Source organism: Crocuta crocuta, unplaced genomic scaffold (genome assembly GCF_008692635.1).
Source record: "Crocuta crocuta isolate KB4526 unplaced genomic scaffold, BGI_CrCroc_1.0 scaffold126, whole genome shotgun sequence".
Lineage (NCBI taxonomy): Eukaryota > Metazoa > Chordata > Mammalia > Carnivora > Hyaenidae > Crocuta > Crocuta crocuta.
Genome location: NW_027531000.1, coordinates 6,566,068 through 6,592,103, shown reverse-complemented (window position 1 = coordinate 6,592,103; position 26,036 = coordinate 6,566,068). Strand labels below are relative to the sequence as shown.

The following is a 26,036-nucleotide window of genomic DNA, read 5'->3' as shown; positions in this document are numbered from 1 at the left end:
TCCTGCACGTGGAGTGCTACCCTGTCGCTTTCTCCTTCAGACACACACTAGACAATAGGAGCACATAAGTAAGGTTTGGGGCCCGTACTTCGTTGCCTCACTCGGCAGGACACCAGCATGATAGAGATCACGGCCAGAGCTCGGGCCTCTGTGTGGCTTCGCGAAAACCTGGAACACCGATTTGCTTTTAACTGGGGATGTGATCTTCCTTCCTGTGGTACCCCTCCCCACAGTTCAGCCTGTGTTCTTGTTTTGTTTATTTATTTACTGCCTTTCTTCTGCACTTGGTATTCCTCCGGGCTCCGTCGGAATGCACCTTGCCGTCGGGAGCGCTAGGAAAGAAGAAAGTCAAACTGCCTCTCCCCTCGGGCTCCAGCGCTGGAAAATCAAAGCCAAGCAGAGGCAGCCCTTCACCGCCTGCAGCAGGGTCAGCGGTTTGTGTAATGTTTTCCCTGTCAGCTCATCTCTGCTGATTTCTTGTGTTTTTGAGCAGGGGAATGAAGTGCGGTAGCGCCGCGGCTGCCTTTTTTGAGCAGGTAGGAACCGCAGCTGGGATCAAAGCCCCGCTCTGGTGCTCCCGCCAACAGCGGCCCCTGCCTTTTTGTACACCACTCCTCGTGGGGGCCGGATTCGTCTCTGTGGAGCGAGGTGGCTCCAAGAAAAACCACTGGCACAGATGCCCTGACAAGGAATGAAAGGAGAGAAGCATTTCTGCCTCTCACCCCATGCGGGAAGCGCTTGATAACATCATTTGAATCAGACCATAATTAGGCTTCTGCAACCAGTGCATGTGGGAACATGAAATGCTGCTCAGCCGACAGGTTTGGTTCTAACAACCATCTGACTGGCGGTGTAAGTTGTACCGTGTAGCCCTATATTTAGTCAAATAATATCTTTGAGCCACTTTTTTATTCTTATTTTTAGCCATCAGTAATTTTTGTAGGTAGTAATTTGGGTCTGATTGGGACATTTTGGCAACCATTCAGTTCTAATTATAGAAGACCTTTTGCTTCTCTGTGATGATGATAAAGTGAACAGGGGATTTCAAAGAGCTGGCCAGCAGACTAGCTGAGTCCTAATTTTTGAGCATCATCGTTCCCATCTTAAAATACGGAACACAGTACATGTCCCATCCAGCTAAAACTACCCCGGGAGACTTAATGTGCATGCACGTTTTCTCAAGGATAGGAAAGATTTCTCCGGTGGTTCCCCTGGCACATGTCCTCTTCAGGCATGAAACAGTCTTGTATCATGTAGTAAGAAAGCTCTGATTACCCACATGGTATCACTGCTTCAGTGTGCACTTAGTGGGTCTGCACATCAGCAGCTCTGGCCGTCCTTAGGGTTCAGCCTTGCAATTAGGCACATGTTTGCCTCTGAGCACTGGTGAGTGTACAGACCCGCTTAACTCATGTGGCCGAGGAGAGGATCCGATGGGGCTCATGCATATGAAAGCCATTCGAAACCCCTCCAGTGTGATTCCAGTGTGGAATATTAGTGCTCAAGGTGTGGTTAGTCCTTAGCTATGTTTAGGCCTCATCTTTGCCAAGGAAAATTAGATCAATGTCGTCCAACTTTGTATTCACAGCCACATGAGGCTATTTTAATGTAATTAATTAAAATTAAATAAAATGAATTAAAATTAAAATAACCTCAGTCACATTGGTGACATTTCACGCACTCAGCAGCCACATGTGACTAGTGGCCACTGTGTTAGACAATGTAGAGAACCTCGCTGTCATTATGTAAAGCTCACCAGATAACCCTGGACTCGGTTATCTCTCAGATATCTTCTGATCTGAGATGGTGTAGACTTCAACAAAGTGGCTTGCTTGTTCTTAAAGGAGAATTGTGCCTCTGACGCTATCCTGTTGCCTGTGACAGGGGCTTGGATGGGCTGAAATCTGTACTTCTTGCTGTCCCGGTGGCTGAGCATGAGGCCTTCCTCTGGTATCGTCTCTGGTTTTTCACATAAGATAAGTTAGTTGTAGAATGATACAGTTTGGGCCCTCAAATAGTTCTGTCTAGTTTATATTTGTAATATGAAATAATAGAGAATTTTGACTTGGCCACAGTTGTACTTCTTTTGCTAAGCTTCTCGGTCTTCCGTTTTAGGAAAAAGGTACCCTGTTGCTGTTTCCCCTGAACTTGGGACAGTGTAGGGTGGGTTGCAGGCCCAGGTGGATAAGAGGTATGAGAAGAAGTAGCCGGGGCATGGCATCGTGAGCTGGAGATTAGAAGTGGCCATGTGGGGATTTGATACCCAGACGGCTGTCAGGGCTGGGAGAAGGGATAGGTATGAGTAAGCTTAATAGGTTAAGCTAGATTAAGGTATGAGTAAGCTTAATAGAGAGACCAGCCAGGAAGAAATGAAAGAGGTAAAAAGCAAGAATAAAGCTAGGTCCCACAGTTCAGGCTATTCAAATATATTGGTCCCTTTCATCACCTTTCAGTGAGGCCCTCCTTGAAGCACTCTGAAAAATTGAACACTCCCTGCCCATAGTTCTCCTGGGCCACCTTTTTAGCTGTTTTTTTCCATAGCACTTAGACCATTTGGCACATTCTGTATTTTGCTTGCTTTGTGTTTATCGTCTATATTTTCCTATGAAAGAGTAGATACTCCATGAACACAAGGATTCTTGTCTGTTTTGTTCAGTTAGGACTTTGAGTGAGTGCCTAATGAATGAATGAATGAAAAGAGCAGACTGAGAGAAAACAATTCTGAGAATGAGCCTCAGGATCAAGAGACGCCAAGTTGGTGACTCTTAAGCCAAAAGGACCATTAGAATAGGGCTCCCCTTGATACTCCCTATCATAATAACACCAGCATTCTTCACAGAGCTAGAACAAACAATCTAAAATTTGTATGGAACCAGAAAAGACCCTGAATAGCCAAAGCAGTCTTGAAAAAGAAAACCAAAGCTGGAGGCATCACAATCCTAGACTTCAAGCTATATTACAAAGCTGTAATCATCAAGACACTATGGTACTGGCACAAAAGCAGACAGTCAGATCAATGGAACAGAGTAGAGAACCCAGAAATGTACCCACAAACGTATGGCCAACTAATCTTTGACAAACCAGGAAGGAATACCCAATGGAATAAAGACAGTCTCTTCAGCAAGTGGTGCTGGGAAAACTGGACAGTGACATGCAGAAAAACGAACCTGGACCCCTTTCTTACACTATACACAAAAATAAACTCAAAATGGATGAAAAGCCTAAATGTAAGATAGGAAGCCATCACAATCCTAGAGGAGAAAGCGGACTAAAATCTCTTTGACCTCGGCTACAGCAACTTTTTTTTTTAAATTTTAAAAAAAAATGTTTTATTTCTGAGAGAGACCAAGAACAGAGACAGCATGAGCAGGGGAGGGTCAGAGAGAGAGGAAGATACAGAATCTGAAACAGGCTCCAGGCTCTGAGCTAGCTGTCAGCACAGAGCCTGACGCAAGACTCGAACCTACAAGCTGTAAAATCATGACCTGAGCTGAAGTCGGACGCTCAACCGACTGAGCCACCCAGGTGCCCCAGCAACTTCTTAATCGGCATGTCTTCAGAGACAAGGCAAACAAAAATAGGCAAAAGTGAACTACTGAAACCTCATTAAAATAAAAAGCGTCTGCACAGTGAAGGAAACAATCAGCAAAACAGAGAGACAACTGAACAAAAAGAAGATATTTGCAAATGACATATCAGATAAAGGATTAGCATCCAAAATCTGTAAGAACTTATCAAACTCAGCACCCAAAAAACTAATCCAGTGAAGAAATGGGCAAAAGACATGAACAGACACTTCTCCAAAGAAGACATCAGATGGCTGACAGACACATGAAAAAATGCTCAACGTCACGCATCCACAGAAATCCAAATCAAAACCACAATGAGATACCCCCTCACACCTGTCAGATGTGGCTTCCAAAGGCAGTCATTGAATACTCCAAGCCTTACCAGACTTTTACACTGATGCCCTACCTGTGAGAGTTGGTTGCACCCAGGAGGGATGTGTGGATGTGCTAAATTGTGGATCAAAATGGCCCTAGAGGGGCCTGGATCAGAGTTACAAGTTGGTTTTTATGGTACATAGAAGCTGGCAGCACCTGACTCACTCTGAAGGCTCACTGTACCTCTAGAAGAATTACTATCCTAGAAGACTTAATGGGAGAGAAAAAGGGAGTTTCCAAAACTATGGACATTTCAGAATTTGAGTCTGATAGTCAAGGTCCCTTATGAGTAGATGTTCTTATGTGCACCTCTCTTTCCTGCCCATTCCAGAATGCAGTACAGTTGACCTTTGAACAACATGGGAGATAGGGCTGCCAAACCTTCTCCCCTCCCCAGTCCCTGTCTCTGTCGCAGTGTAGTCAGAAATCTGCATATAACTTTTGACTCTGTCCAAACTTAACTACTCATAGCCTACTGTTGGCCAGAAACCTTACTGATAACGTAAGCAGTCAATTGACACATATTTTGTATGTTCTGTGTGTTACATACTGTATTCTTACAATAAAGTAAACTAGAGAAAAAGACAGTGCTACTAAGAAAACCGTAGGAGAAAATACCCTTGTAGCACTGTACTGTATGTATTGGAAAAAACCTGCATGTCCGTGGGCCTGCACGGTTCAAAGCCGTGTTGTTCCAGGGCCAGTTGTATTTAGTTCTTGTGGGATGTTGTCTGTCTGTCCTGTGATCCAGGGCTGTAGCCATGGCCCTAACGGTGCTCTGATCCTATGGTTCCCATGTCACCAAACCCTTCCCACTTTTCTCACTTGGACTGCACACATAGGCCTTAAAAATGTTGCAGTGTAGATTACTACCCTTTTTGTAGGAGCCCTTTTCTGTTCTTGTCCCTTCCCTTTACCATTCCACCCTGAAGTAGCCAGCCTTCCTCTTGGTGTCATGGCCAGTACTGAATTACCGTCAGTTCTTATTATTCATAGCAGTTATGTTCCATAAAGTTTCTACAAACCCTGACTTAGCAAACTCAACCATTGCTCCTAGGGGAAATACGTAGGGTTAGTTTCCTATGAGCCTCTTGTCACATTTTTATCAATCAGTCAATATCCTTGTTTCATGTGCGTTTGTGTTTAAAGGCACCGAAGTAATATGTATTGCTGATTCATTAGCGTTGAACCTCATGGCCAAAAGCACGGAAAATCAGGCCTAGACAAAGCTTATCTAACACAAATATTTTCTTTCATGAGACACATTATAGCCTTCAAGCACTCAAGAATACTAGAAGGTAATTTGACACTAAGTTTGGGGGCCATTTTAAAGAGTGAAATTATCAACAAAAAGCCCAGTGTGGCACTCACGACACCATGAAAAGGACACGTTTTTCACAGTATGACAGCTAAAACAAGAAGTCTGGAAACATGCTGATTGGCACCTGAAACTTTCATACCTCTGTGCAGGTCTGTGAATGACCATGGAAGTGCTAAGGAGTATTGACTCTGAGGTTAGGGAGTAAGTGAATTCACATCTATGGATCCTGCAAATAATGAGAATCTACTATATGTTATAGACGGACTAAGCATTGGTATAGGGATTACCACAGAAGAGACAGAAAAGAATGTATGTTTCCTCAAAGAACTGAATATTTGAAATTTCTTTTTAAAAAAATTTTTTAAAGTTTATTTTGAGAGAGAGAAAGGAAGTGGGGGTGGGGCAGAGAGAGAGGGGAGAGCAGACACTGCACTGTCCGCGCAGAGCCCGATGTGGAGCTCAAACTCACGAACCGTGAGATCATGACCTGAGCTAAAATCAAGAGTTAGACGCTTAACTGACTGAGCCTCCCAGGCGGCCCTAATATTTGAAATTTCAAGAAAATCACTGAAGTAGTCAACCTGGGGAAAATTAGGTTTTGACTTGATTTCTTGCCTCCATTTAAAAATACAGAATAGGTTTTGCATAGAGCTCTCTGTGCGAGTACACTGTCTCCTCAGTGCCCAGGACTCTCAAAGCCCCTGAGCTGGACATTCCCGGGGTACTTTGTATTAACCATTCTCATAACTGAAATGGCTTGTTTCTTGCTTTCCCCGGACTGAGATGATCTGATCTGCAGATTGGAGACTGTGTTTTGTCTTCACCATTATATACACCAAACCTGGCAGATAGCACGTGCTTGATGAATATTTGTCAGAAGGCTGCTTTTAGACCTGGGCACTTGAGCTGAAAAGCTGCAACTCAGTCTCCTTGCTTCTGGTTCTAGTTCTCATCCCCTTGTGTACAATTCTGAAACCCAGAAAGTTCTGAAAGCACAAGTATCTTCAGGGCAATTGGCAGTAAAACCTGACTGACCTGAACTCACCTGACATGAGGCTATTTATAATCTTTCTTTATTCCACTTGGAAGAGACTAGCCATCCATTTTGCTGCAGAAAAATATTAGTGTTTTTGACTACGGGTTGTTGGTGGGAGTGTTTGGTCATATTTGGTATAGTAGTACATATCCAGAATTACCTTTCTGAAATGCAGAACCAACAAATGGAAATTTTGGAACTCCCCATAGGTCCAAGGGTTTTGGATAAGGCACTGTTGACCATAGTAAAATTGAGGGATTTTCTGTAGAAATTTTATTTGAAGAAATTGACAATTTATTTAGAAGCAGATTAGCCAGAGGCATAAATGGTTAGTCTCTAGCTGGTGAGAGGAGAATTGAGTGATGTAATCTGATGGCATAACTCCTGAGGGGACAGCAGGTAATATAAAGTAAAGCCCTAGGGTTAGTCCCAAGAGTGCTAAATAGTTCTTTTAGTGAAGAGGTAGCTTAAATAATGAAAGTGAAGGGGAAGGAGTAGATTTCTCTAAAGACTTTATCATCAGTACAAGAAATATTTACTTTGAGTGTTAATCTACATAGGCATGTAATCTACACGAGTGGAGTTTATTAGAAATAGGAATCCCGTGGGGCACCTGAGTGGCTCAGTGAGTTACACAGCTGACTTTGTCTCAGGTCACGATCTCATGGTTCGAGAGCTCGAGCCCCACATTGGACTCTGTGCTCACAGCTTGGAGCCTGGAGCCTGCTTCAGATTCTGTGTCTCCCGCACTTTCTGCCACTTCCCCTCTTGTGCTCTGTGTCTCTCTCAAAAATAAACAAACATGAAAAAAAATTAAAAAGGGGCGTCTGGGTGGCTCAGTTGGTTACGCATCCTACTTCGGCTCAATTCATGATCTCACGGCTCATGAATTCAAGCCCCACGTTGGGCTCTGTGCTGACAGCTTGCAGCCTGGAGCCTACTTTGGATTCTGTGTCTCCCTCTCTCTCTGCCTCACCCCTGCTTTAGCTCTGTCACTGTCTCTGTGTCTCTCAAAAACAAACATTTAAAAATATTTTAAGAAATAAATCCTTTCAATTTCAGAATTGATTTGAAAAGTCTGACCGTTGATGCACTTGGGTGGCTCGGTCATTTGAGCATCCAACTTCAGCTCAAGTCATGAACTCTCAGTTCGTGGGTTCAAGCCCTGCATCAGGCTTGCTGCGGTCAGTGCAGAGCCTGCTTTGGATCATCTGTCCTCTCCTCTCTGCCCCTTCCCTACTTGCACACGTGTGCACTCTCTCTCTTTCTCTTACAAAACTAAATATTTTTTTTAAAAGTCTGACTGTAATATTCAATTCTACTGTTATTTCACAGAGAAATGTGTTGCTAAACATCCTCATATAGCAAAAAAAAAAAAAAAAAAAAGGAAAAGAAAAGAAAAACAAAGCATTGAGGCAAAAGACCCGCAAGCAACTGAGATCAGCCAAAAAAAGTGTCCTTGTTCAGTTCCCTGATCATCATCATAATAAATGAATCATCTAAGTTTTCTCTTGTTGCTGTATAAATTTTACTTGGGATTGTCCACACAGAATGAAGCCTTCTAAATCATGTATGTTCATTTTTTAAAAAGCTGTCTGTTGTGTGAATGTAAGGTTTATTCTATAATCTACAAATTAGATAAAATCTCTCACTTTGAGTAGAACGTTCATACATCTGGCATAAAGACTTGTGGTGCCTCACCTTTGGGTTTTTGATAGATAGGGTGCAGTGGTTAGAGGCATGGAAACAGTACCAGAAGGAAAATTAATAGAAATTATTATTCTTGTATTTCAGAAAGTACTAGGGTTGGTCTATAGATCAAATGTCCAGGGGGGTAGGGGGTGGATACTTTTAAAAGTACCATTTAACATGCCCCCACGGACAGGCTTCCACCTACACCTGGGAAATCACCTCCATGGCGGTGAGCTGGGTGCTTTGCACAGAACAACTTGCCATGTGTAGTATGCACATTGAAAGAGATGACTAATGGGTCTTTCTCTAGGCGTATTTTGAGATTCTCTTTGTATTTGGTAGAACGTGCTGTGCCTCTTAAAAAGAAGTTTGCAGTGAGGAGTGTTGTGTTAGAGGTCCTGCCATTTTGCCAGAGGATCCCGGAGCCACCTCCATGATCCTGTCCCCCCAGATGGCCACATTCCTCCTCTTCGACGCTCCATCCTCTTTTCTGGAACAAATTGTCCAAAGCCTGTGACTTCTTTTCCAGAACTCGTGTTTGTTGTGGTGGTGGTGGTTTTAAGCTGACTTTTGTCGGAGTATGCACAGATAAGAAGTAGACACAGAATGAATTCTCGTGTGGTGCGTACCACCCACATCAGGAATTGTTCCTGAGAGGCTCCCTAGAGGCTCAGTGCTCTGTCATCCCCCAACCCCCATCCTGTAACCACTGTCCCGACTTCGCTCACCATCCCTTGGTTTGGCCCATTTTCGAACATTGTACAAGTGAAATAATACAGTCTATACTCTTGTGTGCATGGCTTCGTTCCTTAGACACCTCTCCGGGCAGATGGAGAGCATTAAATCTGAAGGAGGTGCAAGCCAGTAATGTAGTTCTGTAGCTGTGTGACGAGTGTGCAGTGGGGAGATGGGGAGTCTGAGTGCCGAGTAGATTATAGGTGGCGTATTTTCCGAGCACTTTCCTCCTCGCCTTTGCTGACCAGTTCTAAGATACACCAGCAGGACCCCTTCCCTGCCAGGGCCATCTTCTGTGTCCGACAGGGAACAGACGTGGTGGATCTGCATTTAGGAAGGAGCCGAAGGCCGCAGCTCTAGGTCTAGCCTCCCCACAGAGGGAGACGGGTTACATAGCTGCCCTTGTTATACCAGAGCGCTGTACGGACGGGCACAGTGTGGAGACATTTTGTGTAAGAGCAGAGAAGGTGTGGCGGGCCGGTCCTGGAGGGGGACTCTTAGTGCCGTCACTGCCCCTCGTGAGCAGCTGTCTGTCCCAGAACTCAGTCCTCTCATGTTCCTGTTTTCTCGCTAGGAAAGCAAAGGTTCCAAACTGCCATTAGGGAGCGTGTTAACCGTGGTTCCCAGTGAGTGGGAAGAGGCAGAGAGAGCTTATGTGATATATCAGACAGTTAATTCTGGAAAAGCCAAACCAGCGAGCAGTGCACCCCTGTCATTCATTTTGTAGGAGAGGATTGTCATCAAGAAACCATAGAATGGCTCAGGATTAAGTGCTTCATGCCATTGCGATGTGTGTTTAAGAAGACATTCCACTGTGTACCCTGCCAGTGAGTGGATACATATTTCGGATTTTCAAGTTTTTGACTGCTGTCATGATGTGGAAAGCTGCAGGCCTCAGCCTGTGCATGTGGTAACATACCAGCATGTAAGGATTCTCCTGTCTCAGTATTGTGAAAGCAACAGAGTACATTGACTTATAGTTTGTAACCAAGGAAAATTGTAGCATTTAGAGCAAGCACACAAAGAAATAAACACATTAAATCACTTAACTCTGTTTTCCAGAGAATGCCCAGAAATTGGGAAGCAGCCGTTTTCATTCTGCTTTCAAGGGGGAAGGTAGAGACAGAAAGGACTTACTTGAAAAATTCAGCCAGAACTTCCACTTCTGTAGACCTCAAAACTGCCCTGTTCCATCAGGTTCCTGGGAGGAGGTCTGGGTATGAGAAGTTGGAGGGCGAAGGGAAGGGTTTACTAGCTGGTGGTCTAAGCTGTCACACATGGGTATCAGGGGAGTGAAGACACTGGCCCCTCGGCCCTCAGGATGGCAAGTGGGATGCCGACCCCATGCCACACCAGGCACATGCCACTTTCTGTGTGTTCCAGGGCATAAAATAGGTCTGGAAGCACTGTCTTAAATAGACTGCTTTTGTAAGACTGAGGTGGTGGTTTAGCTGATATCGAAATGAGTAAGACCCAGCATGGGAAGACTTAGGGGAAGAAGGTTCCAGATGGAGGGCGGTGAATGGAGCACAGTGACCTAGACACGAATGGCGGGTGACGGCTCTGAGAGGCAGGCAGGCAGGACCCAGGGGCCAGACGCTGGGGCTCTGTCCTCAGTGGGGAGTGGGGATCTAATCCTATTTTGGGAAGCCATTGCAGGTTTTCACCCAGGGAAACGTCATGATCCTCACACACCAATGGAGAGCCATGGTGCTGAGAGAGTCAGAGGGGAGTTAGAGCCAGACTGATCCATTCTCAGCGTTTTATTACTGAAGGCAACTTCTCTGTGCCCTGCTGCTGTTGAGATTTGTTGCGGTGCCGCTTTTTCATCTGTCAAACCAGGAACTTGTAGGAGATGCTTTCTAATTTCTGTTCAGCTCCGAAGATCTTGATCTTTCTATGCCCCTCTGTGTTCGTTGCTGAGGACCCCTGTGACAGATGGCCATGGACTGGCTGGCTTAAAACAGAAAGTTAGTCTCTCAAAGTGCTGAAGGCCAGAAGTCCGAAACCAAGGTGTCCTCCACAGCGCTGGTTCCTTCTGGAGGCTTGAGGGAACCTTTGTTCCATGCCTCTTTCCTCCTTCTGGTGGTAGTGAACAAGCCTTGACATTCCCTGGCTTGTATACACGTCACTCCAGTCTCTGCCACTGTTGTCACATGGCCTTCCCTGCGTCTCTGTATCTTCACATGGTATTATTGTCAGGGCACCAGTCTGCTTGGAGTCATTGGGTTGAGGGCCTGCCCAAGCCCAATGTGACCCCCTCTTGACTCAGTTATATCTGGAAAGATCCCGTTTCCAACCGAGGTCATATTGACAGACTCTGGGGGTTAGGACTTGATCACACCTTTGTGGGGGACACATTTCTACCCAAAACACCTGCCTTCGGACACTACCTTCATAGTAATGCCTTCCCCATCCTGTTGACTGACCTCCTCTTGGTTTAATGGAATCCAAACAGTCGTTTCATCTGAGCATTTAAGAGGTTAGAATACTGTGCCTCTGTTATTAAACAGAGTCTGTCCTTTTCACATAGATAAATGTAGAAATACTGTCAAAATTGTTCGAGTTCGAAATATCCAAAATGTCGTGCTTCCCAGAATCATTTTAGAGAAGAAAATGGATTATAAAGATGTATTTGTCTAAGCCTGGGACCCATAATCCTCATTTCCCCATATTTTCTATCCGACAGAAGTGGGGGGTTTTAGTTGTTTGTTTTGTTTTTGTGTATTTTTTACTTAACCAGCTATTTGATTTCACTCAGATTACTTACTTTTTCTTTGCCTTCTATCAGAAATTATTTAAAGTGTGTGTGTGTGTGTGTGTGTGTGTGTGTGTGTAAAACAACATGGCATTGATTAAAGATGGGGGTAAATGAAGAAAACAAAAGCAACAGAATGAAAAGGGAGTCAGGAAGGAGCTCCAGGTCCATTCCACCAGGTGTGTTGCAGATTTGACTTTCCTAATAGCCAGCAGGGAAAGGGAGCCCTGTGGGTTTCACACTTGCAAGAGTTTCATGGGGCCGGTTTTGAAATTGACCCTGAACACCCAGTTTTGGAGGATTACAGTTGAGCACATTTCAGCAAAAGCCATTCTGCTGAGATGTGGGGGGAGTAGAGGGAAATGTGGTTAAGCTTATGGGACTCACATTTCCATCTCTGCTAATCTGACTTGGTCTGGCATAAATGCAAAATGTTTTCAAGGAGGAATTGAGTCCATTTCTTTCGAACAGTTCTTTATGAACGTTGTACCTTTTTTAATCTGTTTATCACCTTCACCCTTCCACTTCTTAGATGGATATCAGTGATGAGGCAAATGATAGCCTCTTTAGATCTCTGAATTTGGATAAACCTTCATTTATCTACTGGAGGCATACTCTTTAGTTTGTGGGATTACCATAACAGTTTATTTTTTACATAAAGCCTAAAAATATGTGTGTGTGTGTGTATGTGTGTGTGCGCATGCGGCTACGTATATATGTCTTGCAGGGGGGTCCTTATTGCTGAATATTAATTATTTGAGTTTCTGTACTTAACAGAGTTAAAGAGAAATGATGATAGTCAAAACACAGAAATACTCCCTAATGATCAAACCACTTAATAAATTTAGTCCCCATTCTAGTATATCTTTTCCTTCCTAGCTTCCTCCCCACCCATCTGGCCAGTGTTTTGGTCGTTTGACCTCTTGCTGATCGTTTATACTGTTTGGTACAAAGAAATTGCAGATTGTGCAGAAGGTCCAGGATTTTACAAAGGCTGTGAAAGTGATAGAGGAGCTGTGCTTGAACCACACTCACAACCACAGACACTGATGCTTTGAGTGTGCAATTAATTCACTGCAGAAGAGGGCACCTGAGTGGCTCAGTCAGTTAAGAGTTTGACTTCGGCTCAGGTCATGATCTCCTGGTTCATGAGTTCGAGCCCTGCGTTGGGCTCTGTGGTGACAGCTCAGAGCCTGGAGCCTGCTTTGGATTCTGTGTCTCCCTCTGTCTCTCTCTCAAAAATAAATAAACATTAAAAATAATAGTAATGGTTAATTGCAGAAGAAAACCCTATAGTAATAAGGGCAATAGTGAAAAGTCTTTAAATACCAAAGGAATCACTTGAGTATTACATGTTTGAAAGACCCTTGAGAAAATGGATGATGCCTTGGTGGTTATTTGTTCTCTGATTTGCCCTAGAGGACTGACCTAAAGTGATGAGTGTCATATAGTGCTGTAATAGAATTTTGTTAGAACAGTTACAGATACAGTTAATGTCTGGTTCGTTCTTTGTTCATTTGGAGAAATGGTACGTAGTTGCAATTATAATTTACATGTTAAATGATTAAATATTTTATGAATTTGTATAGTTTGTAGTTTTGTTTGAAGGTGAAATCTTAACTTTAAAAAAATCTTTTTTTAAATCTTTATTTTTGAGAGAGAGAGAGCGAGAGAAAGAGCGTAAGCGAGGGAGGGGCAGAGAAAGAGGGAGAGACAGAATCCAAAGCAGGCTCCAGGCTCTGGGCTGTCAGCATAGAGCCCAGTGCGGGGCTCAAACTCCCAAACTGCGAGTTCGTGACCTGAGTCGAAGTCAGACGCTCAACCGACTGAGCCACCCAGGTACCCCAAAATCTTAACTTTTTAAAAATTACTATTCACTATTAAATTTTGACTTTTTATGTTGATTTACCTTGAGTGACCTATTTCGTTTTAATTTATCTTCCATTAATGAGCATCCCCACTGTCTGTTTCAGCTGTAAGGAGTACAGTATGTTGGAGAGTGTCCCCTCAGGATTCCCAGAACCTGAGAATGTGACCTTATCTGGAAATAGGGTTGTTGCATATGTAATTGATTGTTAAGTTGAGGTCATGCTGGAGTAGGCTGGTCCCTTAAGGCAATATGCCTGATATCCTTGTAAGGAGAGAAGAGACAGAGATACTTCCGTAGGGAAGACAGCGTGTGAAGAAACAGATGCACAGAGAGAGTGCTGTGTGATGACAGAGGCCGAATTTGGAATGATGGGTCTACAGGCCAAGGAACGCCCAGCATTGCCAGCAGCGGGAGAAGTGAAGAGAGAGGCGTGGGTCGGGTTCTCCCTCAGAGCCTCAGAAGGGACCGACTCTGTCAGCACCTTGGTTGAGGACTTGTAGCCTCCAGACGTGTGAAAGAAATCCCTGTTGTTTCAGCCACCAGTTGGTGGCAGTTTGTTGGCAGCCCTGGGAAGCCAGTGCAGGGAGTTTTCAGGAAAACACTGGGTGGAGCCGTAGACTACATGTTAATTCACATAGCCCACGCCCACAGTGGTGTTACATCAAGTCGGATATAGGGTGAAAACTGATCTCACTGGCCCAAACTCAGTATGGCCTAAATAACTTCTACTGTTTTCTGTATTAAATAAGTAGCTTCTTATTTAAAGAGATTGTTTCTGTTAATGACTGAGCTGGAGGCGGTTTTTACTAGTATCGTATGATGGCACACAATTGTGTGTTCATCTGTGCATCAGTTGGTATGTGTTCAACTTTGAGAGAAAACCGTCACTAGCAACTTCTACTTAAAGCTCACATATTGTCTTTTTTATCAGGCTACATGAGTGTGTTTTGGGCAGGGGATTTTGAAGTTTGGAACTGGTACTTTTCAGTAGAGAGGAATTATGATCATATGCAATTATCATTAGTACCCTTTGAAAAGATAGTTGATGTGCTCTTTGCTCCCATGCAGAACCTGGTGTGTGTGTCCTTTGAAATGAAAAGGCCAAGTCAGTGTCTTCTATCATCCAGTGTGAAATGTTTGCTGAATTGCCTCACTGGCGTCCTGTCTCACGTTATCGGTTGCTGTGGCTCTAACGTCAGTATGTCATGCCTGGCAGGTTAGTGGGTTTTGACAGAGGAAATGAAACCTAGTCCGTTACGAGATTTATAGTAGATCTGCTATTGCAGGAAGTGGTGAAAAGTTGATTGATAGTTGGAGACAAAACTCTACGGCAAGAAACAGGATGCGTGCTTTCTATTTATACACCATTTTCCCTACGTTTTAGGCCTCCTTTTGGACTTTGTTTTGACTGTTTCATAAAGCCATGGACCCCTCCTGCCTTCTTTTAATACATTCACCAAAATATAAAATAATTGAGGAAAGTGTGTATTAGCCTGTCCGTGGTAAAGGTGTGTGCTTCGAGCTGTTACTATTACTTTCTGATGGTAGTTGTATTTGCCACAACTTGTCAGAGAGCAGTTTTTAACTTAAAAAAAATCCTCCAAATAGGATATTATTTCACATATGCAGACAGAATGAACACTTTTTAAAAAGTTACATGGGTAGGCTTACACTTCTAAAAACTGTCTAAGGAAAACCTATTTTAAGTATAATTTTATTAAAGTATGACATCGCCATTATCCAGTTACCATGCCTCTTAAATTCTGAATCTCCTCATTCCTTAATAAATACATTCTTAACAAGTAGGTGCTCTTCATTTCAGTATAAAATATGCACCGTAAGTACAACTAGTAACTCAGTATAGTCCTTGTGTGGTATCAGAATGTCCCTGGGTTTTGTGAGCATTCTGCTTAACTAATCATGTCACCTGGCCAAGCTTTCTGACATGAACTAGCTGGTCTGTTTTGACTGTGACAGTGAAAAACCACTAACTGCATTTAACGAGGTGCTTTCTGAAATGGAAAGGGCCACTGCAGAGTTAGGCTCTAGAATTTAGAAGGAGTGGCAGATTTAGAACCAACTCTAATTGTACCTGTGGTTGGAAGAACAAAAAGGCTACTCTTTCGAGGCTTAATTTTTTTCCTCCAAATGGATAGTTTTCTTTTATTGCAAACAGTGATTGCGAAGTTATCTGCATAAAATAATTTAATAGAAATAAACCCAACTTTCATTCCTTTGACTGTTAGGTCAGGTTCTCCGTCAACGATGTTTTGAAATTTTTAATTCCTTTTTATCCTGGCATTCTTTAAGTGGAGAATTCAGAATGCTTTTTCTGTAAACTTAAGGTTTCTCTCAGAACTTTAATATTAATTTAGGAAAGTAGCCAGCTCAAGGTAGTAAAAGTGGAATGAATAAGACACAGAGATGGGCCAGCACGGTGAAGAAGCAAAAATGAACATAGGATTCATTTTTTACATATTTTCTATAAATGGGTCACTTTAAACAGAATGCAGTACTTAAAGTGAGAAACAAACTGAAGGATAAAAATTCACATCACCTGGTAACCGGCATGAGTCCTGTTGGGATCACATGACTTATCCGGGCCACTTTCCTGCCTCTTAAGGTGGATCCTTTGTATTCTTACAATGTGTGGAGTATGCTGTGTCTGAAAAGAGGCAGCATTGGAGGTGAGGGGCTTTGAAATTCAAGTTTGCGCTGTTACACACGACAGACATAGTAGCTGCTAACAAAGATCTAGATAGTTTCAGCCTGAGAGTTGATATAACTCCTCTCTTCACTGTATCCTCAAAAATAATTCAGATGTTTTGCTTCAATTCTAAACCTCTGTAGTAAGGCTGAGTGACATACTTCATTTAAGATTGCGAAGCTAAAGCGATCACGGTTTACAGCCTTCTGTGCCTGTATGCCTGTCGGAACTTGCTCGTTTGGAAGATGTGGAATCGAGCCACAGCTGGGGAGAAGGGAAGAATGTGGTCTTAGACGAGAGTCTTTTCAGAGCCTGGATATTCAGAGCCCTCCTGGAGGAGGGAGCGCATGTGACTTCTGTGGTGTGGGGCTCTGGTCTCAACTGCCCCTTTCAGCTGGGGAAACTGCTACAGGTGTCTTAACCCTCTAGGCTTCGGTTTTGTCATCGGTAATGTGGACAGAAAGGAAACTGACCCATGAGGCCATCCCTTGGAACACGTGTCTGGATGTTTGTGGAACCTCGTCTTTCATACACTGTCAGTGGTGTTTGTCTTGGCTAATCCGAGTGTGAGATGTATGGTCATGGAAGGAAGAGCTTTGATTTTAAAATCTTTCTTTCTTTCTTTCTTCTTTCTCTCTCTCTCTCCCTCCCTCCCTCCCTCCTTCTTCCCTCCCTCCCTTCCTTCCTTCCTTCCTCATGTTTATTTATTCTTGAGAGAGAGTGTGTGAGCAGGGAAGGGGCAGAGAGACAGAGGGAAATAGGATCCAAAGCCAGCTCTGCACTGATTCCAACATGGGACTCAAACCCATGAACTGTGAGATCGTGACCTAAGCTGACTTGACTGAACCATCCAAATACTCATTATTTTTTTTAAGTTTATTGATTGATTGAGCGAGAGAGAGGCAGAGAGAGGGAGAGAGAGAATCCCAAGCAGGTTCCAGCCTGTCAGCACGCAGCCCAATGCGGGACTTGAACTCATGAGCCGTGAGGTCATGACCTAAGCTGAAGTCGGACGCTCACTGACTGAACCACCCAGGCACCCCTCAATTCTATTTCTAATATTATAATTTAGTAAGAGGTATTGTCATCTTTCCCAGGTTCCTTGCTCTTTACCTCTTAAAACTGCGGTCACTACCAGAGAGGACCCACTTCAGTGAGAAAGGTGGCAGTGAACTAGCTCCTAGGCTGACAGGGCCTTGGGGCAAAGATGTTGCAAACTGGTCCACTAACTCAGACCGAATTCTTTACCACTGGCGGTCAGGGCTTCAAAATACATGGTTTGTGGATGTCCTCTACAGCTGTCTTGGATGTAAATTCCATCGTGACCATGTTAGTCCACAGCCGTGCTTTTGTAGCCTGTTGGTGAATCGTAAGCTGACGTCAGCTGATCTCACCCGAGTGTTCCTCTTCACCCTCGCCACCCTTCTTTTTCTACGCTCTGGGAGTGCCAGCGCTGCAACTCTGGGGTTTCCTCACCTAAGAGGAAGTGGCCCTCAGTGCGGCTGTTACCCTTGGCCATGCACCGTGCTGTACCTCAGCACCCACCCCGGGACGCTGACTGCGCTCGTGGATGGCAGTCCCTGCACAGAGTCATTGTGACTCACACTTTCACAGTACACCTGGGCACTTCGGTGAAAATCCCCAGCTTTGCTCACTAGTTCACATTGGTCCCCGCCCCCCCGCCCCCAGTCACTTCTGCTCTAGTGAGACCTAGCCTCATTCTCTCCATCCTCTGGGATGGACTACACTTTTACAAGTGAATTTGTCTTGTGAAGTCACCCTCAGCCAGTGTGTCTCAGAGCCACTAAGTGTTTTGGCCATTCATCTCGTCTCTGGAGGTGGAGGAACGTAGAAGCCGTGTCAGCCTGCTGACCGTTTTCACCCCCTCACTGCCACCCCTCTCACCCGTCACTTCAGATTTTCCTGTAGGGAAGAGTAAAGACGAGTTGTGAACACCTGCAGCGTGCTTTTTTTTTTTTTTTGCTTCTTTCAGAGCAAAGGGAAATACGAATGCCTCCAAGTTTAATAAAAAGTTTAATGTGATGTTACAAAATGAAAAATACCTTGTGAAATATCATGGTGTGGTTTGCTGATAAAAATATAAAGGGGGTGCCGGGGTGGCTCAGTCAATTGCACATTGACTTCGGCTCAGGTCATGATCTCACGGTTCATGAGTTTAAGCCCCATCTCTCTCTCTCTACTGTCAGTGCAGAGCCTGCTTCAGGTCCTCTGTCCCCCCTTTCTGCCCCTCCCCCGCTTGCGTGCACTTTCCAAAAAAAATTAATAAACATTAAAAAAAAGTAAAAGGCACGTCATGCTCCTCTCTATAGTATTGCTTTCTATTTTTTGTATACTTAAACATTTTGAATAGGCGTTATGCTCGCATAGTTTAAACAATTGCAGTGAAAAGCCTCCCTCTTATCATCCTCCTCCACCTTTCCGGCCCCCATCAGAGCCCCCACATAAGCTAGTGTTTCCTGCAGCTTTCCAGAGTTTATTGATAAGAATTCAAGCACACAGAAACGTGGGGTTTTTTTTCTTCCCCCCCTTTTTTTTTTTTAAAGATTTTTATTTATTTCTAGGAGAGAGAGAGAGACAGCGTGAGCAGGGGAGGGTCAGAGAGAGAGGGAGTCACAGACTGAAACAGGCTCCAGGCTCTGAGCTGGCAGTCAGCACAGAGCCCGACGCGGGGCTCGAACCCACGAACCGCGAGATCATGACCTAAGCGAAAGTCGGACGCTTAACCGACTAAGCCACCCAGGCGCCCCTTCTTTCCCCCTTTTTAACGTAAAAGGTAGTCTGTACGTACAGCATGCTTCTTGTTGCTGGTACTCGGTGTGAGCTGGGTTAGCCCGTAGACGCTTCATTCCTTACGCGGTATACACTCTTCCTTTGCGTGGATGTTCCATACCTTAGCTTGCCAGTCCCGCGGGCACATGTTATTTCCCATTTGGGGGTATTGAAAACAGTGCCAGAGTAAATACCCTGGCACCTCTGTCCTGTAACATATGTGTTTAATTTCCAGATGTGGTATTGCTCAGTCAGGGATACGTACATTTTCAAGTTGGAAAGTTCTTGCCAGCTGCTTCACGGGGGCCGTACCTGTTGAATTTCTCGCCCGCGGTGTGGGGAGGGCTCTTTCCCTTTCAGCCTTGCTAGTCGTGTTACCACGTTTGGATTCCTGCCGCTGTGATAAATGAGAAATGTGTTCTCAGTGTGACTTCCTTGTTTGGGTTTCTCTGATTTGACTGGAGCTGAACATCTTTTCATATGTTTAAGAGGCATTTATTTATATTTCCTTTTGTGAGAATTGTTGCTTATGTTTTTTGTCCATTTTCTCATGAATTGTTACATCCATTTTGAATCCCCCTGTGGGGGGAATTAGGCCTTGCTCTTTGGCATGAGTTGCAAGTATTTTTCCCAATTTTACGTTAGCCTTTTGACTTTGTTTATGATGTCTCGTTTTTTGGGTTTTGTCCTATGGAAGTTTTTTTTAACTGAATTTGTCAATCTTTTGTGGCTTCTGGATTTTGAGTCATAGATAGAATGGGCTTCCTCATTCTCAGGTTATGAAGGGAATCTGCCGCATTTCCTCATAATACCTCAGTGCTTCATTTCCTTTTACATTTTCTTTGATCTGTTTTGGGATTTGTCTTGGTGTGTCACGTGAGGTCTGGACCCATCTTTATTTTCTTATTCTTTAAGCTCTGTATCCTGTTGTGTTCTCAGGCCAACTAATACACTGTCCTAATATTTCTTCTTCAAATGGCTTTCAAGGTCCAATAAGTTGGCAGCTCTTGCAGAGGCCTTAAAGGAAGCGTCCCTGACAAAGGCCCAGCTGGGATTAGAGCTGGAAGAACTGGAAGCCGCAGCACTTCTTGTCCAGGAGGAAGAAACTGCATCGAGAGCAGGCCGTGCCGGGTCCAGGCAGCAGACAGCGCCCTGCAGTCTGGAGGCCGGTGACGCAGAGGATTCAGACAGCACCACCTCCTGTGAGACTGAAGGCTCGGACTCAGAACAGTGGGAGCTCTCTGGTAGTGAGCCTGAGACAGCCCATTCCTTGCAGGGTCCCCTTCTCGAGGAACGCGGTGACCTGCTTATTGATGACGGTGGGATGTGCAGAAACTCAGCCGTCGAGAGCTCTGATGGTGGTCCGAGAAAGCCACCCGCATCCTCCCAGGCTCCTAGAGGCTCTGGGCCACTGATAGAGGAGCTTGGCGAGCAGCTGAACTCGACGGTTCAGGTGTCTGGACACGAGGACCCTGCCACTACAGGCCACAGCAGCGTGCAGGGCAGAGGTGACTGGCAGATGCCGAGTGATTGAGTCCACGTGTTTTCCTTCCTGCTACGAATTATGGCGGGTTTGGTTCTCCTTCTGGAACGAGAATTCATTTTCACTGTGTCCTTTTTCTTAGTGTGTGTAGCGCTTTTCCAGTGAGCTTATGTTGATACCTGCTGGTTTCCTTGTGACAGCTTTAAAAACAAAGTTTTAAAGTATTTTCACCAGAGTATAATTAATATGGAAGATGAAATAACAGTTCTGCCAGAATCTCTAGGATGCAGATCCCATTCATATATTTTTCTTGAAGACTTTATTTTTAAGGAAGCTCTATACCCAACGTGGGACCTGACTCACAACCGTGAGATCAAGTGTTGTGTGCTCTACCTGAGCCAGCCAGGTGCTCCCCCTTAATATTTTTATTAGCCCCAGTGCGGTGTACTTGACACACAGTGAACTGCATGTATTTAAAGTGTACACTGTGGTAACTGTTGACACATATATACACACACACACGTATACATATACACACCAAATGAAATTGTCACTACAGCCAAGATTCTATACTTACCCATCATTTCCAAGTGCCCTTGTGCCCCCTTGTTACCCCTCTCCCTGACCCCCACGTACCGCCCACCCCCCCATTCCCCAGCAAGTATTGATTTGCTCAGACACTGTACATTAGTGTGCCTCTCCTAGGATTTAATGTAAATTGAATCATGTAATATGTACTCTTTTTTGAATTAGGCTCATTTCACTCCATATGATTATTTTCAGATTCATCAATGTAGCATGTATTAAGAGGACTTTTTTGGGTTCCCCCCCCCGCCCCGTATCTGAGCAGTAGTTCATTGGATAGATTTTTCCATTCACCTACTGATGGACATTTGGGTGGTTTCCAGCTTCTGGCTGTTCCAAATAAAGCTGTTACGAACATTTGTGAGCTCATCTTCACGCGGACATATGCTTGCATTTCTCCTAGGTAAATATCCAGTAGTGGAATGGCTGAGCCGTATGGTAGGTGGATGTCTAACAATTTAAGAAACTGCCAGAATGTGTCCCAACATGGCTGGCCCAGTCCGCATTTCTACCAGTATGAATGAGAGTTCCAGATCTTCCGCGTTCTTGTCATCCCTGAGTCTGATCTGGCTTTAACATGTTTATCATTTTATTAGGTGTGAGGTGGTATCTCACTGTGGTTTTAACTTGCATTTTTTGAGACTTCTATTGCTGAGCTTATTTGTCATCCACCAATCCTTGCGAAAGTGTCTTTTCAAATCTCTTGCCTTTTTTTTTTTTTTTTTTTAAAGCTGGATTGCTTATTTTCTTACTTTTGAGCTTTGAGAGTTCTTTATAAATTCTGGATACACATCCTCATGATGAGTCATCTTTGCATGCCTTGCAGTCTTCGACTGGGTGCCCAACCCTGTACCTTTTACCTGGCTGAATGTGTATCCTTACGTTCTCCAGCTTCATTGTGGGATGTAGTCAAGTTACTTGTAAGTGGTGTGATCTTTGTGGATTGTGCCTGTGTAATTTGTTAGGCAGGTCTGGGACGGTGTTCAGTCTAGCACAAACTGTTTCCTGGTACTAAGGAGAGATTTTCTCATTGCCCCGTGAATTACAAATGTTTCAGCCTGGCGGATGGAAATAGGCACCTGTATGAGTGCTGAGCACAGTTCCCTCGAATACTTTCAGATGCTGCTTTCCCACGGTTCCACACTCAGCAGTAAGTACCCTCGTGACTACTAGAGGGGGGCCTCTCCAGCTATCTGGGCTTCTCTGCAGCTCTCTCCTCTCTGGTACTCTGTCCTGCAAATGCTGGCTGTCTCGGTGTCCCCTCATCCTCAGCTCTGTCTCCTGAACTCCGGGGTCCCCTGGGGACTACCTACATTGCCCCTCCCTATGCAGCCTGGACAGGGTCCGGTCAGGTAGTGATGCGGCTCACTGTGTTCGCTTCCCATCCCTCAGGATCACGCTCTTTCATTGCCCGCCATCCAGTGTCTTGAAAACCATGGTTACGTGTACTGTCCTGTTTTTCTTTTTTGTTTTTGTTGGGTGGGAGAGTAAGTCTGGTCTTTATTACTCCATCTTGATTGGAAGCGTAAGTCTCCGTTAATATTTTAAATATGAATTTTCCCACTTGAGGGTACGTTCCCAGGGAGCAGGTTCTTTGCAGGGTCTGGTTACCACTGAAGCATCAGGGCCCATATTCTCAGCGCACCATAAATATTTGCTGAATGAACGAATAAATGAAATAAACCAATTTGCTCCAGGGAGGAAATGAAATCTGATATGTTTTAGTCTCAGTAGCATTTTTATTTCAAGAAAGAGTATGCTCCCCCTTACTCTGGGCTTACATAGGTTGTGAGTATTTGTATTTCCAATATAAATTTCAGTTTGGATTAACAGGATAGTTGGGGTGGCTATGCCATTGGACACGCATGTTAACTCCTGAGCACTGTAACAGCTTTGTCAGAATGTGTTCAAGACTTTTCTCAGGCTCCCTGGAGAGCCTCAAAATGCCTATGACCATTGAAAATGCATTTCTTCTCAGTGGCACATTACCTGAAGCCAGTTTGAAAACGCATTATCTTTTACTCCCCTCATTTACTTCAGCTAACGTCAAGTTGAGCACATCCACTCTTGTCAAAAAGTTTAAAGCCACGGAAATTCTTCCTTCTGTCAACTCTGCCCTTCACTTGGGAGTCTGCACAGAACCTGCTTCTGTGTGAGGCCCTCCATGGGTAGAAAGCTCTGTTGCCCCCTCAGAGAACGAGCAAACGTGATCCATCCCAGAAATCCCCGGAACAGAGGAGCTCATTAAATAACTCTCATGAGTATCAACCACCACATGAGTGGGCGCCGTAATTGTCGACTCCAGATCTGCAGTTCTTTCCCCTAGCCTCTCTTTGTTCACGGAGGGTTAAAGCTTTGTTATATCACCTTACCCTGCCTTTGTTTAAGATGAGTTAAGAACACTACACCACGTCTGTAACCCAAAACAGGTCCGAAGGTGGTGCCTTTTATTTCATTTTTTTAAACTAGACAACCTGCCAAGCCACTCTAGGGATCTCCTGTAACCGTAGGAGGTTCCCAAGAACGCTGGGTGATGGGAGGAAAAAATATGTTAGGGAAAGAACAGAAGGGGACCTCGGCGACGGGTCACGGCTCGGTGGGGAGAACTGAGGCTTGGGGGTTGACGAGGAGGTGAGTTCCAGAGCCAGAGCTCAGATGTTGACCAGCCCCCAAAGGGGTACCCCAACCTCCGAACCTCCTCTTTCCTTTTGAAAAATGGGGATAGAACTTTTTTCTTGCGTATCTTAAACGGTAATAAGACTGTATGTTCAAAACACTTTTATGAACTGGGAAGCGTTAAGCCAACATCAGGGTTTGTTGTTCTTCTCGGACTTCCCAGAGCCGAACAGGGCTCTCTGTTCAGCTACCTGACAACAGGTCAGGGGAGCCGGCACTGTGAAAATGAGTCAGGCCTGCTAATCGCTTCAGAGGCATGCCCGTGGTAAAAGTCTACACAGTTCAGCAGATTAGATGGAAATATTAATTATGTCAATGAATCACAGTACTGCCTCATCTTCTGGGCTCGCATTATCACTGACCTATTTTTCTATGTGCCGTCTCTCCTCTCCCATTATCCTTGAAGACTAATCTGAGGCCTTGCTGTGGGCATGATGGGTTTTAGGTGCCAGTAACTATGCTGATATCATCTTTCGCTGGCACAGGATTAATTTACAAATGAGGCAGGGCAGCTCCCTACCACTTTCTAAGTTAGTTGAACAGCTGTGGGGCGGTTTTCACACCTGCTGGTGGAAAATCCACTTCGGTTGTATGGATCAAATTCTATGATGAAGAACGGGTGGGGGGAGGGAGAGGAGAGAGAAGTGTAAGTTTTCTCTGTTGAGAGACTTTATAAAAAACTTTTTATATCAGAGGGGCTCCTGGATATCTATTTTAATACAAAGAGATTTTTATTATTTTACATCTTATAACTAAAAACTGACCCATATAGTCAGTGGTGACAAAAAAAAAAAAAAAATAGAAATGAGTTAAAGGCCATAGAGGACCTTACTCAGATGTATATCGAATCTTCATAACGTATATAAAATACTCGAAGATGCAGAAGTCCCCTCATATAAACTGATCTGTCATGAAATGACATTGCATGTCAGGGACATTGAAGTGAAACTTCATAAACAAATGTCTGTAACTGTTTGATCAGGCATCTCCCTGAAAGTGAGTCAAAGACTACAGATGTTTCCTTAACGTCATGTCATCTAAATCCCCTGCAGAATTTTTGTTTGTGATCTGCTCCCTTTCCCGGCCGATTTCTGAGCGTGTTATATATAGTTTCAATCCATACAAAATGAAGGAGGCATTGATTAGACTTGATTTAAGGCAGCAAGTGATAAATGCAGCTGGAAATTGATTCATGCCTCTCAGGTGACTGGGGCACAGCCGTCCACAGTTGACACAACTCTTGTGTCAAGGCTGGAGAAAACAAACAGGGAGACACATGTCAGACAGATAAATGACTTTGCTGTTTTGAGCTCTCCGCGGAGGCCATTTGTTTCCTAGATAAGGAAGACTGCTCTCCAAAGTCAGGAAAAGATAAGCCGGAGGAGAAGGATGAATGTGGCGCTGGGCGCCCAAGCACTCGGGGAGACACGAACAGAAAGGATTTCCCTTCGGGAAGAGTGTCGCCACCAGGCTGTCCTCTGTCCTCTGCTTTCATCCAGACGCGCTGGGGGCAGTGGTATGCTATGGTCCTTTAGGTTCTTTCCCGGGAGACATTTCCCAAGTGCTCTCCTTGGGGTGAACCTTCAGGGGCAGAAGCCACAGGAATGGCCGAGTGACTTGAAAGCCCAGCTTCCAGGCTTCCAGCCTGAGAGGTGGCAGCAGTTTGACCCCCCGGCCCAGAACCCCCTGAACGCACTAGCCCTCTTGCAACCAAGTGCCTCGCATAGAGCCCCTTCTCCAGTACGTAGTAAATATTTACTGTGTTTATGTTGTGTGTTTTTCCACGTTGACATGTTGGCTCATGCATCGCTTTCTCTTCTCCCTGTTAGTTTGCATAGCTTGACATTTCATAGCCTTCAAGGCCCATTCAAATGCTGCCTCCTCCAGGAGGTCACCCTTCATTCTTCCTGGCTGGAAATTACATCCCTCCTCTGAACTCCCACTGAATCAGGGCCCGGTCCTGCCAGAAGGGCCTTGAATGCTGGGAGAGCAGAGGGATCAGAGTGGGGAGGGGGGATTCCTGCGAGGCTGTGCCACACAGCAGTGGGCTCCAGAGTTCTTGGGTTCAGACTTCTATAAAATGAAAATCAGAAAAACAAACCACGGTGGCATGTACAGGGCTGCTGACATAGAGCCGCCAACATTCAATTTTGCATATACAGTTGACCCATGAACAACACAGTGGTCAGGCATGCTGACCCCTCACGCAGCTGAAAACCCACAAAGAACTTTGGACTCCCTCAAACTTAACTGTTAGCCTTCTGTTGTTCACCAGAAGCCTTACCAGAAACAGCTAGCTAACACATGTTTTCTCTGTATTATCTAATGTAGTCTTAGGGTAAAGTAAGCTAGAGAAAATGTTAAGAAAATCATAAGGAAGAGAAAAGATATTTATAGCTCTCTATTAACTGAAAAAAACTGTGTGTCTGAGTGGAACCA

The 26,036-nt window shown here is 44.6% G+C and overlaps 1 protein-coding gene across 2 annotated transcripts in view; it reads left to right on the top strand.

Annotated features, from left to right (window-relative positions):
* SHQ1 (SHQ1, H/ACA ribonucleoprotein assembly factor) overlaps positions 1-21,290 on the top strand; it is a 101,174-nt gene extending 79,884 nt beyond the window's left edge. For both annotated transcript variants that reach the window (XM_077770641.1, XM_077770640.1), the window contains exon 11: positions 19,841-21,290. In XM_077770641.1, coding sequence (XP_077626767.1) covers positions 19,841-20,387 — 547 coding nt within the window. In that variant the 3' untranslated portion in view covers positions 20,388-21,290. The remainder of the gene's footprint in view (positions 1-19,840) is intronic.
* Positions 21,291-26,036: the final 4,746 nt, after the last annotated feature.